The sequence below is a fragment of the Phaenicophaeus curvirostris genome, chromosome 9 (genome assembly GCF_032191515.1).
Source record: "Phaenicophaeus curvirostris isolate KB17595 chromosome 9, BPBGC_Pcur_1.0, whole genome shotgun sequence".
In the NCBI taxonomy this organism is placed as follows: Eukaryota; Metazoa; Chordata; class Aves; order Cuculiformes; family Cuculidae; genus Phaenicophaeus; species Phaenicophaeus curvirostris.
The window spans coordinates 12,879,966-12,895,998 of record NC_091400.1 but is presented as its reverse complement, the minus strand read 5'-3'; the positions used below and the strand labels follow the sequence as shown (position 1 = coordinate 12,895,998).

The window sequence follows — 16,033 nt, the reverse complement described above, 5'->3', positions numbered from 1 at the left end:
TTGCCTGACGAGCCAATGCCACACTGGGGGCACTGCTGCTAAACTGGCCAGCTCAACGGGAAACCCCGAGTGACTGAGCTGACCCAGTGCTCACATTTCAAGAAGCAAGTGCAGAGTGAGTTCCTGCCATTTCCAGTGCCAGCAAGTGTGGGGATGTTAGGAGAAGAATGAAGAACTGTTTGTAATGGGATGCCTGATAAGATAAAGAGCAATGGATTAGAGACCTCCAAGTGCAGAGGAAGGAGGCAATCGCAGATGAAACACACAACACGCAGTTTATCAAGATCCCCATCGTGTTACAGATTTATCAGTATCCACATTACAGAAGGGCAGGCACACCCAGGAAACCCAGTCAATCAAGGCTCCAGCCGCATTCCATGCATCACAGCCATGATAAAGATCCCACTCAGAGTCCAGAAGAGCCAGAAATCAATCCTGACCAGAGCGTAAGCTGGGCACTCGGACGCACAGCACTGTGCTCCACGCTGCAGGGACTCTGCATGGTCCAGGCAGCTGCAGATGTCCCAAGCCTTTCCCTCCCTGCTTGGGGCCATCAGCAGGCTCACTGTCAGACAAATCCACTCTGTTTCCAGCATGACGGTTCATATCATTTCTAATGCCTGTGTGCAGGAACAGGGGAGCCTGAACTTCACCTGTATGCGGCAAGCTAGACATGATGGGAAAGCAACTTCTGACTGTCCAGGGTGTCACAAGTGGCAAACTTGGCTAAAAGTATCTCTGTGGCCAAAGAAACTTGTTGGAGCCTCTCTCAGAGGGGACAGCTGAGCACGCAGGGTGGCAGGAGGCAAAGGAAGGTCCAACTGCCTGCGCTGGCTGTGCTGCAGAGCCGGAACCGGCTGCTCAGGGAGCAGCCACAGCACATGGCGTTGACACAAAAGAACCAGCCACAGAAGACACTTCCAAGCCCAGCACTGTAAGCAGACAGATGAGCAGCCCTCTAACACCCCAGCAGGTGGGTGAGCCTTTCTCAGCCTGACCAGAAGAGGGACTTAAGCCCACTCCAGTCTAAAACAACTGCATGGTCACCCATCCCTCTACCTCGAACTGAGGCACGATTGAGAGCAGGTATAGGGGAGAGGTAGAAATGAGGTTTTTAACTTCAGCCTCAAGCGGCCCCTCATGCTACACCAGCTCTTTGAACTGACCTTTACCTCGTTCTGCCAGAGCAGGACACAATGCTGAGTGACAATGTCCCACAATGCAATTACTGTGCGTCAGATGAGCCAGTCCCTTACAAATCACCTCGAACTTTACACATCTGCTGGCTGTCAGCATCTGCCAGGCTCACTCACCCGAAAATAATGAAAAAACTCTCATTATTGTTCCATAACAGGTAAAGCGTTAGGACAATTATTAGACATCCTGACTGACCTTGTGCAGACTTCACCAACTGCCCTTGCCAACCTCCACGGGCAGCCTTTGGGCATATAAACCACAAAAGCTGTTTTTTCAGATGAGGTACAGGTTGTGTCACTGGTAGGAAGAAAAATGGCCACAGAATCTAGACTGGAAGACATCACTCCTTAAATTCACATTGTCCTGCACACGGCAGAAGCAGTTAATGCTGAACTTCACACTTCCCATCTCTACGCCTCTCTTTTGCAGTGAAGGTTTTTCCTAACATGGGAACAGGTGAGCTCTGCCTGCAGCCAGCAAGTCCCATGCAGAGGGGCAGGGGAGCAGAAAGCAAAGCCCTGGAGGAGGCAACAAGCCTGAGCTTGGCAACTCTCCAACAACAACTTCAAAGGAGTTTGGAAAAGCACCAGTTATGAGATATCCAGAGCTGGCTTTTTATCCTGCTTTTGGTTTTTCAGAGTGGTTTTTTTTTTTCCAATTTAAAAGAACAGAAAGCATGCTGAGCACTGATGCTATTTGAATCTTTTGCATCAGTGGATGAATACCAGTGTGCTTCAGAGTAAGCTTGTCAACACTCCAATGCCATCTCCAAATCACTGGGAAACAGCAGTACTGGAGAGTTATCTACCTGTGGGCAAACAACAAAGCAAAGCCAGGGCTAGTGCAGGAACTCTATCCTCCTACCTGGTGAGGATCTTGGCTTATTGCCCTCTGCAAGGGCCAAGAGTGCTGGCACTATGAGCAAAACATCTCCTGTTGAGAGGAGCATAGTGATCAGAAGTAGAACCGACTTGCTTAGTTTCAAGATCAATACAGAAGAAAGAGTATAGAAAGAGCAGAAATGTACACCACTTCTTTAGCCTGCCTGTGACACAGTGACCTTGGCTTGCTTTCTGGTTGTTCTTTCTCTGTCCTAGTGTCCACATCTTTCCATTCCCCTGATTTCTGCCACCTTCACAGCGTGTCCAAACTGCTTAAATCGTGCAGACACATCCCTAATGCTACTCTTGCTCTCTGACCTGCTCTTTCACCTCCCTTCAGCCTGTCACTGGCTCTGAGCACAGCAAGCTCATTAAAACTCCTCATTTCCAGTGGTTCAGCTTTCTGCTCTATATACCAAGGCTGGCCTGGCAAATTCTTACGTACTGCACTTCTTGGCCCCACTTCCCCTTGCATTCCTGTGTCTGAAACTCATCCCTACATCTGCTATCTCCTGAGCACAATTTCCTCTCCAGATCCATGTGGCTCACCTCTCCCTATATATAGAAGTGGACAATTTGGAGACAATCCAAAGGAAGGATTGAAAAAGGATTAAAAAATAGGAGGGCATTACTTCTGAACAGGAACGAAGGCAAATTAATAGGCATGTGCGAAGGAGCCACAAGAAAATGGGCCAATTGTATTTTAAGGGTGGGCAGTGTGAGATAAGAAAGAGCACTATAATAAAACTAAAGACTCTGGAACACTGCTTTAACACTGTGTGACAGCAAAAACTAAAAAATCACTAACCTGTAGTTCAAAGTAAACTTTAAAAACCTACCAATGCCTTTATTTAGGTATTTCAATCATTCAGAATTTTCCAGAGGTAGAAATAAATACTGGAAGTTGTACATTAAAAAGCCTGTCTTGTCCTGAATTTCCTACAAAGGCTGCCTTTCTCTGACACATCAAGTACAGCTGAATACCTGAATACTGAACAAATCACATGATAACAAAAGTCATACTCCACCTGCCTGAACATAAGTACAGACAACAGATTTGTCTGCAGATTTTGTAGACAATAATATTCCACAACAGTGAAATCTCAAATGATGTATTTAATAAACATAGCACATGCTTTTTTAAGTGAATCTGCAGAAAGGAAGAACAAAGCAGAATATAAGGAAAGTCTTTCTGGCCCATTATGTTCAGTAATGAGATGCATTTAACTGCTGCTGATTACAAAACGAGTTTGAAGTGTTACACTTAATAGTCCCTTTAACCCCACTGCAAGAACTGAACTGGGGCTTGTCACCTCCTCCTGTTGTGGATTGTTATGCCGCAGCAAGACAACAGCATGGTTCAAACACAGGGGTGTGTTTTCCCAGCAAAGTAAACTCTGTTGGACTTTAAACACTTGGTAACTCTCCACTTTAGAGCTGCCAAGAAAAAAAAATCTGAACTCTGGGGACTCAGTGAGCACAAACAGGTCTGGAATACACATATTCCCATTCAGCAAAACATTTTTAAGGACAGTATAATGAACCACAGTCCAATAGCTCTTGTTCTGTGCTAAAAGCAGTGGGGAGGTTTAACCTTCAAAGCTACTCATAACTTGGTTTTGACTAAAATTTTAATGGTGTAATCTTTGTCACTGCTGAATTCTTACTTTGCATACAAACAGCACTGGTTTGCAATTAATAAATTCTGTTTCTCAGAAAAAGGAAGCAAATTGCCGAAAGGTTTCATTTAGCCTATTTTACAGAGAAAGAATTCACTCGCATGTGCCCTGCTTATCTGCTTTAGAAAGTACTGTACCATTTCACTGCAATAGCTCAAAGACCAAGCTGCATTCCAACAAACTTAGTGGGATTTTAATCTGGAAGCAATCGATAACTACTTTCAGCACAATACTTGCAAAGACAGCATGGAATCTGAACGGCGATACTACAAAGGAATCGGGCTTGATTTGAAGATTCCAGAATGAGTTGACCAAACACAAAAGACAAGGAACAAAATTCCTACTACCTCAGTAGTAGGAGAGAAGTCTCAAGCTCTAAAGCACAGAGCAAAGCAGAGTGCTGCTCATCATCATCACCATCACTTCAGGCATTAACCAGTATTCACACACGGTAGTGGATGAACAAGCGCAGTCAGGGAGCAGCTATCACTGTAGTATCTGCTGTTACTCTTTGTTGGTAAATAAATAAAATAAATAAATAACCACTAAAGGTTAATGGTGTTTGAATTCCAGAAGTGTAAGCACTTACTCATGTGATTCGTGTAGATAGCACCCACAGCTTCAAGGACACCGATCTTCCTATGACAATAATGAACACTGATGATTAGGAAAGCAAATAAGGGTTAGGAAGGTCCACTGCTCTCCGAAAACTGAGGCCACAGCTTATGTTACAGGCTAGAGTGCAGCTGTGACAAGTGAGGATCAGTTCCTGACTCTTCCTGGCTGTCACTGAACAGCTACATGACAACACTGAACTACTTTCATCTTTTTGTGTCTCTGCTGCTTCAGAATGAGCCAGTGACACCTCCTTTTCTTTGGGATCCATGGATAGAAAGTGCAAAGGGAGTTAAATGCAAAGACAAATGAACAGATATGTACACAAGAGGTTGTATAGCTTATTTGAAAGTCTTTTTCTAGGAGGAACAACTCCTTTGCTATTGCATGACCTGACGGCACAGCAAACTTTGGAACACTGAACATCTGCATGGACTGTGGACTGTGCTAAGCCAGCTTCGGGTATCTTCTGCGACAACAAAGGTTTCCTACTCCTTGTCACACACACACTCTCAGATGGCTCTTTGTAAGCTCACAACTGTCCCACCCGAACCCCCACATGCTGAATTGCTTTACAGTTCCAGTTCCGCTTGTTGTCCTCACAATCTTTGCCTTGTTCAACTCTCTGGGTATTCTACTTTAACATGACTGTCCAGCTGCTCCGCAGCCTCCTAGCTTCTCAGATTTCCGCTGCTCTTTTAAAGGACTCTGTAAAAGGTTGTGCTAACAGATGCACTATTCTGGCCAAACAACAGGATGTTGTAAATGTCCAGCCACTGTGTGCTTTTCATATGGATATGCTAATGGACACACTATCAGCACAGGCTGTAAATGCAAATAGCAGAGCACAGGGTGGGCATCTTTGATAGATGTTTAACCACCTTCTGTCTTGTAAGAGACCAGCTCCCTGCTATTTGAAAGATAAAAAGAGAATAGCTCACCTGGTGTCAATGCTGTGCAAATCAATTAAGACAAAAAACGGTGCCGTACAGAGGCACTGTTAAAGCTGGCTCCAGATGGGCTTTCTGATCTTGTTCCTGGGCTTTCTGATCAGTTCTACAGTGTCTGCCAGTTAACTGCACAGACTTGGAAGAGATGTGTTTTATTTAACTCCGTAGTAAGGATTTTATTAAAACAACAACAACCACACGCCACAGTAAACTAAATGATCCCGAACCATTACAGGTTAGGAGATTTAAAAGGCCAAATTATCAAGCTGCTCTTGGGTTTTCTAGTCATCAACAACTCCAAAATCCCCACCTGAAGCTAACAGTAATAGTCCATGGTGGATTTAATGACACTTCTGGCACACTGGCTTCAGGGTGAAAGAAGGGGTGCCAATGCCCTTAGGCACATGGATGCCTGTCTGCCATAGTCCAGACTGGTAACAAGAAGGATTCGGATTCACCTTATCCTTACTTGAGCACAGGAGGAGGTCTGCTCTGTACAACAAATACTGCAGAGGTTCATCTTTTGGCCTCTGATTCACCAGTTCATTTGCAGCACATGCCTAACGCTAAGATATTTCACAGGTAAAATTGATCAGAGATGCATGTACATTAGCAATAAATAAGGCATTCCCAGTCATAATACTCTTTTTTTTAATCACAAGTTACACCAGCTTGGACAGTGACTACTGTCGCTTTCCTCAGGAGAGTCTCTATGGCACAGGGAGGTGTGTCACTGAATGCCATCCTGGTCAGGATGTTCCTGTGTCCATCAGCTTTTCTGGATATTTTCCTCTCCATCTGGCCATACTGCTAGACAGAAACAAATGAAAGAGAACCACCCCCTGCAGCCAACACAAATATAAAACAGGCCGCATTCTGCTGGAAGAACCCACATCACCATGCTTTCAAACACCAACTGAAATAACTGCTTAGCAGAACTTGGCTTAAAACAAGAAAAATTATGCAGAAAAAGTAGTTTTAGTGGAGTCAAAATGTCTTCAGCCATATGAAACCAAGAGCAAATGAAAGTGCTTACTTATATTTGTTATTGGTGTGTACTATGTGTCATTACACGACGTTAATTGCTATAACGGTGCGTAGCAAGACAGTCTAAAGAGAACAGGTCAGCCGCCACATGATCAGAGTTTGTATCTGTGGTATGAATTACCAAGAGTATGTAATACTCCTGTTGGACACCCATATGCACTAAAAGACCTTAGACATCTCTTTTAGCAAAAGACCACACCAATTTGAATCAATTTTAAAATTCCTAGCTATATGACTTTTTAATTGATACAAAATTAATTAATTAAAAAAGTGCTGCTTTTAGCTCTAATCCATCTGCTTGAAACCACCGAGCTGTGCTATGACGGAGCCACAAATAATAATGACCAACTGGCAATAGGATAATGAGTCAATAAAGATCTTAAATGGTGCGAGCTACAACAATTATCAGCCTAACAGGGCAGATAAATAAGGCTACTTGACTTTACCCACGGCAAATGATTCTTCATCGCTTACACTAAATGACCAGAAAAAAGTGTTTTGATTTTCTTCTCCTTCCTGGCACTTTTCTTTACCCACTTGTCTTGTCCCCAGTCTCCACAGCTACAACCACTGCTTCTCTGTTGCTGGCTGACACGGAGCCCCTCCGTGCCCACATATTCTAAGAACAGCTACTACGTTCCCAGCACACTCCCTAGGAAGCAAGCCTCAAGCAGAGAGCTGCGAAGGAGCCTCACAGACATCTCCAGCATTTCAGGAGGAAGCCTGCAATATCTCATATTCAGCTCAAGGCCAGCGTTTTACTGTTGTTTCACTGGCACATTTCTGACATTTCCACATGTTAAAGCACAGTTTGCAATGCCTCCACATGGGAGGTTCCAGCAAACGCAGTGACAGAAGTGATTGAACACAAAGCTTAGAAATCTGGGAGAGAAAACCCAACATGTCAAAAGCATCCGGCAAACTGTGAGGCAGGTACTATTGATTATGCCCTAGTTTTTAAATGAATGATCTGCCCTCTGGCAGTAATTACGTAGCTGTTGTTATTTATGTCTGGTTTGGCCATGCCTGGACGCCTCACCACAATTCGTGGCAGGGCTGAGATGCACTGCACAAATGCAATGGTCCCAGCAGAAAGTGCCAGTCAGCAAGGAGCGAGAGGAGGGTGGTAAGACGTGTCCTCCTGGGAGATGGAGAGCAGGAGAAGACTCTGCTTCACCGACAGACTGTCTGGCATAGGTCTCAATTAAAAGGAGGGTTTGAGTGAGACAAGAAGGAAAGCCACGGGAGGTTAATTCTGGCAAAGGCTGTGCCTGCGGCACTGCCCCTGTGCAGTCAGAGAATGGGCTGCTCTGTGTACCCAGGGGAAAGAAACACCTCAGTTTTGCTCCAAGCCTTTTCTCCCAGGAGTTGTCTTGCAACCTGAGCCTGCAGCACAGCTACAGAAACGCCACTGAAATATCATGTATGAAGACGTGGAGGAATGGGAACTGAAGTCATATGTGATCCCATGGAAAACCCACTGCCATAGGATTTCAATACAATGTCTTTATAAAAGCAACTCTTCCCCCGGCTAATTTCAGCAGATTCCCTTGGAGAGCTGCAGTCCTGTCAGCCACCTCAGCATCCACAGCTTCCCCAGCCAGCTGAGCACCACAAACAGGCTGAGAGCCTCCACAAGCCTTAAACTTGCTCCAAACGCTGCTTTTGGATGGTGCTAGAAAGTTATCCTGCAGGCAAAAGCAGCAGTCTCATCTGATGACACTATGTGCCCATTATGTGTATTTCAAGAAATATGAACAAAGAGTTAAAAAAAAAAAAACAACAAAAAAAGGCAGTAGACTTCTTTTATTACCAGTATGTTGGGATCTCCTACAGATACACTTTTTCCATGGCTGTTGTGTGAATGTTTAGGCGCATGCTTAACTACACCCACGTGATTAATTTCAGCAGTTTCAGTATTTCTCCCAGCAGATTTCCCTGCTCAATAAAGCACTCACCAGAAGCACGTCCAAGCTGCGTGGCCCCAGAGGACAGAATCCTCAGCTGCACTCACCAAGCAGGCTGCCAACGCTTTGCACAGGTTCAGTGTTTTGATGTTTAAAACATTTCAAGTGAGGTGCATTCAGCAGCACACGCCATGTGGAAAGCATCAGGATTTTCTGCAGTGGGTCAGGGAAACTCCACACAGAGCATAGACGCTGCCTTTGTCGCTTAAAGGCTGCCCTCGATGCCCAGAAACATAGAATCATAGAATCACCAGGTTAGAAAAGACCCATTGGATCATCGAGTCCAACCATTCCTATCAAACACTAAACCATGCCCCTCAGCGCCTCATCCACCCGTCCCTTAAACACTTCCAGGGAAGGTGACTCAACCACGGCGTGGCCAGCAGGTCCAGGGAGGTTATTCTCCCTCTGGACTCAGGACTGGTGAGACCGTTCCTCGAATCCTGTGTTCAGTTCTGGGCCCCTCACCACAAGAAGGATGTTGAGGCTCTGGAGTGAGTCCAGAGAAGAGCAACGAAGCTGGTGAAGAGGCTGGAGAACAGGCCTTATGAGGAACGGCTGAGAGAGCTGGGGTTGTTTAGCCTGGAGAAGAGGAGGCTGAGGGGAGACCTCATTGCTCTCTACAACTACCTGAAAGGAGGTTGTAGAGAGGAGGGTGCTGGCCTCTTCTCCCAAGTGACAGGGGACAGGACAAGAGGGAATGGCCTCAAGCTCCGCCAGGGGAAGTTTAGGCTGAACATCAGGAAAAAATTTTTAACGGAAAGGGTCATTGGGCACTGGAACAGGCTGCCCAGGGAGGTGGTTGATTCACCTTCCCTGGAGGTGTTTAAGGCACGGGTGGGTGAGGTGCTAAGGGGCATGGTTTAGTGTTTGATAGGAGTGGTTGGACTCGACGATCCGGTGGGTCTTTTCCAACCTGGCGATTCTATGGTTCTAAAGCAGCGCGGATCCAGGGCGGGCGGCGCTTTAACGCCCGTCACCGGCGCCGCAGCCAGCCCGGCCCCACGCCCGCGGGGGGCCCCGGGGGCCTCCTCCTCCTCCCCCCGCATCACCGGCCGGGCCCCCGCGGCCTCCCGGCTCCCACCTCCGCACCGGCGGCCCCCACCCCCGCCGCTCGGCCCCCCGCACCTGCGCACGGCCTCAGCCGAGCCCGCGATGGGCGTCCCCCCGCCGCCGCCGCTGTCGTACAGGACGCCGCTCACGTCCAGCACCAGCGCCCGCACCGCGCGCGCCCACCCCGCCATGGCCGCCGCCCCGCCCCGCCAGGGCCGCCCCGCCCCGCCATGGCTGCCGCCCCGCCTCCCTTCGCTGTCCGTGGTTTGTCCCGTTCGGGTTGGAAGGAGCTTCCAAGCCCATTCAGTCCCACCCCCTGCCATGGGCAGGGACACCTCCTGCCGCATCAGGTTGCTCCAAGCTCCATCCAACCTGGCCTTGAACACCTCCAGGGACGGGGCAGCCACCACTGCTCCGGGCAGACTGGGCCGGGGCCTCCCCACCTCACAGGAAAACATTTCTTCCCAAGATGTCATCCCAGTCTTCTCCCTTCCGGCTTAAAGCCGTTCCTGTCGTCCCATCACTCCATGCTCAGCTTCCCTGTCACCCCTTTCTGTACTGGAAACTGCTCTAAGGTCTCCCCACAGCCTTCTCCAGGCTGAACAATCCCAACTCTCCCAGCCTGGCCTCCTAGCAGAGGGGCTCCAGCCCTCAAATCATCTCCATGGCCTCCTCCGGCCCTGCTCCAACAGCATCATGAAGGGAGGCTGAGGGACCTGGGGCTGTTTAGCTTGGAGAAGAGGGGAGACCTCCCTGAGGGGAGACATCATTGATCTGCAGCTCCCTGAAAGGAGGTTGCAGCAATGTGGGTGCTGGTCTTTTCTTGCAAATGACAGGTGATAGGACAAGAAAAAATGGCCTCGAGTTGTGCCAGGGGGGCTTAGATTGGACGTTAGGAAAAATTGCTTCACAGAAAGGGTTGTCAGGCCCTGGCAGAGGCTGCCCAGGGAGGTGATGGAGTCCCTGTCCCTGGAGGGGTTTAAAATCTGGGTAGATTAGGTGCTCAGGGATCTGGTTTGGTAATGGTCAGGGGCAGTTGGACACCATGATCTCAAAAGTCTTTTCCAACCAAACAATTGTACAATGATTCTATAAAGGACCACTGTTCCACCATGCCCTTGCATCAGCCCCCAGGCCTTGGCTTGGGTCAGGGCTTTCCTAGCGTGGTGATGTGCTCGGTGTGTTTCCATCCCGCAGCTCTTTCAGGAGCAGGGCCACTGTGGGATGCTACTGGTGGATTCCTGTTCTGCTCCATGAGTTTGCCCTGGGCCTGCAGGAGCTGAAGCAGGGCAGGATTGGGCACCTTGGGACCGAGGTGCAGACCCACACACCATCAGGAGCCTGCTAAGACCCATACCAGCTCAACCCTGTCCTGCCTCCACAGCCTCTCCTCATACGTGCCCAGCACTTCATGCGACAGCCGAGACGACACCCCTGCCTCGTCACACAAAGCTGAACCCAGCCGCTGCGTGCTCAGCCACAGATGAGATTTCATCAGCTATGTTCCAGCTTCACAGATAATGTTGTTGTCCCCCTCAATAAAGTCCGAACACATTCCTATTGCCAACATTCTCAACAGCGTGCCATGACTCCAGAATATTTAAGGAGCTGTGGTGGAATTGCAGTCTGCTTTGTTTTAAGAAGAGAAGAGGAGCCTTGGCAGCATTGATTGGCATCACAGTTTTCTGGAATAGCCCCCGATTCCTCCTTAAAGATAGTATCAAAACTGTGAAATTCGTTAAATAGACCCAGAAATGGATCAGATTATTTAAAACAACATCACTAATGGTGCAATATCTCAGCTGTCTCCTCCGATAGTGAACATTGTCTTGGACAGTGTTATCAGTCCAGGACACCTGCTATGAATATCGATCCACTGCTTGTTACAGCCATCACTTGCCGTCAGGACAGGTCAGGGTTGAAACCCACCTAGCATCAAAGCAATTTAAAGACAGCACTCGGCCTGAATTTTAATGCTTAAGCTGGGAAATGGACCAACTTCAAACAGACTGCTAAAAGTAATCCGTGGGTGTGTGCTGCTTCATGTGTGCCTTTCTTCGTGCATGTATGTTTGTAGGTTGGCGTGCGTGCGTGTGTTAAGCTGATGACACCTGAAGATGTCTGCTAGCTCACAAATTAATCTTAGGGCTACAATTTACCTTCTCAGCTCCTGCAGACACCACACCTCAAAGAGAAGTTATTTGTAGCCTCACCTCTATCAGATTAGATTTTGTTTCCTTTCAAACATAAAAAACCTCTGGTGTTGCCAAGGCTTGCGAGCGTTCCTACAGTAGTGAGCCATGAGCTTATCTACCATATCACAATGCCTATGATTTCTCCATGTAGTTTGAAACTAATGTTGTGTCACAAAAAGAACCCTGTTTAAAAAACATTAATAAGATCTGCACTAAGACTTCGTATCAATTTTCTTCATTTGATCTTTTTCGAAGCAAGCTGTCCAGCAGCTGCAACTGTTCCTCCCCTTCCTTCTCCTTCTTCTGCACCTCCAGGAACTTTAAATACATGAGCAATACTTGACTAACACACAGCAGTGTTTTCCAGTTCACCACCACCTTGATTTCCACTCAGGGTGCATCCCCAAAGTGAAGTTTTATCCCTCTGTAGTTTCAGCGTGTGAACTCGTCAAGACAGGGTTCCATTCTCTTCCACACTTGTAAGTCATGCCATACCAGAGACCAGCACCATACGGGCTCTTGGATGCTGCCACCACATAATTAACAATTAATTGTAATCACATCGCCCTACACATCTTCCTCTCATCTTCTTGCTTTCCCCTTATCTTGAGGCCTATGCCTTTGCAATGGCAAATGGAAGGCCCAGTCCTGCTGAGGCTGAGACCCCTGTAAAGAGGAGGAGGGCTCTGGTCTGCACCTCTTCTTAGGAATAAAAGCAGGTGGAGCAGCCAATACCCATCCAGGGCCGCCTCCGGCTGAAGGGTGACCCCCTATCTGCACCTTGGCCTGATTCACAGCATCAACAAACCGCAGGAAGGCTAAGGAGGGGGGCAGCATCCCCCCGAGCAGATACGGACACACAGACAGACATCGCTAGCAAGTTTGAATAAGCGTGGCTAGCCAGGAGCGGCTGTGGTCAGGGGACTGGTGTGGGTGGAGAGGCTTGGACTGCTCCTGCCTACGCTGTCCCAGTTACAGGCGTGATGGGACACCCAGGCATTCCCACCCGAGGGCTGGTCAGGGGGCTGCGCTGGGGGCATGTCCTCCCCCAGCACCGGCGTGCCTCAGTTTCCCTGCCCGCCGACTGGGAACAGTGTGAATGCCACGGGTGAGTTCAGGGGTCGTGGCAGCCTTCGGCCCAGAGTCTGAACCAGACCGAGTTGGCCCAAAGTGAAAAGCTGCTCATTTCTCCTGGTGGAACACACGCTAGGTCCACATCTGGAACAGCAACCGGTGGCAGAGGCAGCGCCTCGAGCCCGGAGCCCGCTCTGCGCAGTAAGGGGATGCGGGAGCCATCCCTGCCCGTCGGGTCCCGCTGGCCCAGGGGGCTCGTCCCAGCGCCCCCCCGCCGGCCCAGGGGAGGTGCAGGCGGGCCAGCAGAGGGACGGAGGCGGCCGGGCGGGGGGGGCTGCCCCGTGCCGCCTCCCCCTCCGCGCTGCCGAAGGGCCCCGGGCTCCCGGCCGCACCCCCGGGGCAGGTAACGGGCGGGCCCCGCCGCCGGGATGCGGGGATGCGCGGTGGGATGCCGGGAGGAGGCGGCCGGGCGCCCCGCGGAGGCAGCGCGGGGAGGGGGCGCGGGGCCGCTGCCAATGGCTGCGCCGCCCCCTCCCCTGCCCCACCGCCCCCTTCCCTCCCCGCCCGCCGCCCCCCGCGCCGCTCACTCCGCTCCGCGCCCGCGCTGCGGCGGGCCGGCCCCGGGGATGCCCGAATGCCCGGAGCGCGGGGCCGCGGCGGCACCCACCCGCCGTAAAACCTCCTTCTCCATCTTAGACATCCTGGACCCGCGGAAGTTCAGCAGGAACCGCGGTCCCGGAGGCGCCCCCCGCGCGGGCGAGCGGGACAAAACTTCGGGAGCGGTCGCGGCTGGACGGGACGGAGCCGCCGGCAGCGCGGGGACCGGACCGGAGCCGCACGGTAGGAGCGCGCTCGAGGCTCCGCGGGAGGGTGCGGAAGGGGACGGAGCCGTGCCGGAGGCTCGGCGATGGAGAGGGAAGAGTTATCCGCGTGTCCCGCCGGAGACGTCCCCGGGGCATCCCCGGGTGGGATGATCCTCCTCCCTCGGGGAAGGGGGATGGAGCCGGAGGGGTTCGGCGCTGCCAAGGGATGGGTCCGCGCGTCCCGCCGGCCGCACCCACGGGCGGGTCCGCAGCCCCGTCCCGCCCGGAGCGGGAGGATCCCGGCCCCGGGACGCGGTGGCCGATCCGTCCACGGCGGAGGACGCCTCGGCTCCCGCCGATCGATATCCCATTACCGCCGCCCGCCTATCTGCCGCCCGCAGCTTGCGGGAGCCCTCCCGGACCTCCTTCCCCCGGCCTGAGCCCGACGGCGTTCGATTAGAACTTACCTTTAATAGATGACATCTATCGATCCGGCCCTCGCAAATCTGAAACTCCATTAGCGCGGGGAGGGGGCGGGGGGATTTATTTCGCTTCAGAGGGGACCTTTAATAACTTCTTTTTTAATTGGAAACAAATCCATACCGACAGGCTCCTGCCCCCCCGCCGCAGGTGCGGTGGCACCGCGGGGCAGAGGCACTCTCTCGGCGGGCGGCGCTTTGCCTTTATTTTATTTTATTTTACCGATTCCCTTGTTTTGCGGCGCTGGGTTTGGGGAAGGGGGCGGAAAGGGCTGAGTTTGGGGAGCTCGGAGGAGCAGGGCCGGGTTTGGGAGGGGTCGGAGGAGAAGGACTAGGTTCGGCGGGGTTGGAGGAGAAGGGCTGGGTTTGGGGGAGTTTGGAGGAGCAGGGCTGCCTTTGCGGGGGTTCGGAGTAGCAGGGTCGGGTGTGGGGGTTTCAGCGGCGCCCCCTGACCCCCGCCCTCTCCCCGCAGATGCGCATCCCCCGGCGGAGCGCGGAGCGGCGGCAGCGGGGCAGGAGCGCACCCACGGGGAGCCGTGCGGGGCCGGAGGAGCCGGTCTGGAGCAGCCGTGCGGAGCCGGAGGAGCCGGTCTGGAGCAGCCGTGCGGAGCCGGAGGAGCCGGTCCCGAGGAGCCGTGCGGGGCCGGAGGAGCCAGCCCGGAGCAGCAGTGCGGGACCGGAGGAGCCAGCCCGGAGCAGCAGTGCGGGGCGGCGGGGGCCGGTCCCGGGGAGCCGTGCGGGGCCAGCCCCGAGCCGCCGTGCTCGCCGCGGGGCCGCCGGCGGTGCGGGGCGACCGGCAAGCCGCGGCGGGCACGCACCGCCTTCACGTACGAGCAGCTGGTGGCCCTGGAGAGCAAGTTCCGCGCCACGCGGTACCTGTCGGTGTGCGAGCGGCTCAGCCTGGCGCTGTCGCTCAGCCTCACCGAGACGCAGGTGAAGATCTGGTTCCAAAACCGCCGCACCAAGTGGAAGAAGCAGCACCCGGGCGCCGAGGGGGCCCCGTCCCCCGGCAGCCCCGCCGCCCCGCCGCCCGCCGCCCGCTCCCCGCCGCGCCCCGCGCTGCCCCCGCTGCCCGCGCTGCTCCCGCTGGGCGGCGGACCCTTCGCCCCGTTCCTCGGGCCCGCCTACCTCGGGCCCTTCTACGCCCCGCACCTCTGAGCCGCGGGCGGGACCCCGGGGCGGCGGGACCCCCGGGGCGGGCGCGGCGCCACCCCTGCCCCGCTGCGGCCGCGGGGCTTCGAGATGTGACTGCGGGCGCCGGAGAGGGGACGCGTGCGACACCGATCCCCTCGAGGCTGCTCCGGGCTCCGCTCCGGCCCCGCACGGCTCGGGGCTGCTGCCCGGGCAGCTCGGACCCGGGAAAGGCGTCCCCGGGCTCCGCAGGTGCTCGTGGGACTAGGCTGTGACCGGTCCGGCTTTATGATCGTGTCCGACGCCTGACCTGAAACCGCGAGCTGTGTGCGTGGCCCCTACCGGAACAGCTCCTTGCGCCTGAGAAAGCTCCGTGTCCTCCGGCGAGGAGAGGAGCCGCCCGGGCGGCGGGGAGGCGCTCGGCCTTCCCTCGCGGTTCATTCCCCGGGACTGGAAGGGGATAAGACGCCTCGAGATGGTTCTTTGTGCAGACAACGGTTGTTCTCGTAGTAACACGGCATTGGTGCCAAATGAGGCAGAAAAGAAAACATAAATCAGAGAAAATGATTACATTGTTCATTTCTTTAGAAATGGGGCATTTGTGGTAGAAAATAAACAAAACGCCAAGTTTCCAGCATGCCGAGACCTATTTTCCACAAGAGAGAAATTGCTTTTTGGTTTTTGCTTTCTTTTTGAGCGTTTGTTAGAAAGGAAAAATCACATTTCATCTTCATTGTTACAAGCACCGGAATGAAAAGGAATTTTAGCTGGGGGCTTATCTGTCCCTGAACGGATGGGAAATAATTGCTTTAAAAAAAACTGTCTTGTGCAGTTTCACAAAATATTACGACACGCTGATCAAGACTGCATCTTGTGATGCTTTAAAATACATGTTGGGTCTCCAACCAAAACACTTGACCCATAAATCCTATCTGGCTGTTTCTGTGTTTGTCTAAATAAAA

The 16,033-nt window shown here is 52.3% G+C and overlaps 3 protein-coding genes across 3 annotated transcripts in view; 2 read left to right on the top strand and 1 right to left on the bottom strand.

Moving 5' to 3' along the window:
• The window catches only part of LHPP (phospholysine phosphohistidine inorganic pyrophosphate phosphatase), a 74,576-nt gene extending 64,982 nt beyond the window's left edge, over nucleotides 1-9,594 (bottom strand). The window contains exon 1 of the mRNA XM_069863563.1: nucleotides 9,465-9,594. Within this exon, the coding sequence (XP_069719664.1) occupies nucleotides 9,465-9,580 (116 nt within the window). The 5' untranslated portion in view covers nucleotides 9,581-9,594. The remainder of the gene's footprint in view (nucleotides 1-9,464) is intronic.
• The window catches only part of OAT (ornithine aminotransferase), a 73,256-nt gene that overhangs the window by 32,253 nt on the left and 24,970 nt on the right, over nucleotides 1-16,033 (top strand). The window lies entirely within an intron of this gene.
• On the top strand, nucleotides 13,285-15,110 carry NKX1-2 (NK1 homeobox 2). The gene is made up of 3 exons (XM_069863564.1): nucleotides 13,285-13,498; nucleotides 14,413-14,458; nucleotides 14,630-15,110. Exons 1-3 carry the CDS (start codon nucleotides 13,285-13,287, stop codon nucleotides 15,096-15,098), a joined length of 729 nt encoding a protein of 242 aa, XP_069719665.1. The 3' UTR covers nucleotides 15,099-15,110.

Excerpts from the sequence above, each read along its gene's own strand:
- NKX1-2 (XM_069863564.1), top strand. The coding sequence starts at position 13,285 with ATGCCCGAATGCCCGGAGCGCGGGGCCGCGGCGGCACCCACCCGCCGT. Across the intron at positions 13,499-14,412 it reads GACCGGACCGGAGCCGCACG|ATGCGCATCCCCCGGCGGAG; the intron begins GTAGGAGCGCGC and ends CTCTCCCCGCAG. Across the intron at positions 14,459-14,629 it reads GCGGCGGCAGCGGGGCAGGA|CCCGGAGCAGCAGTGCGGGG; the intron begins GCGCACCCACGG and ends CGGAGGAGCCAG.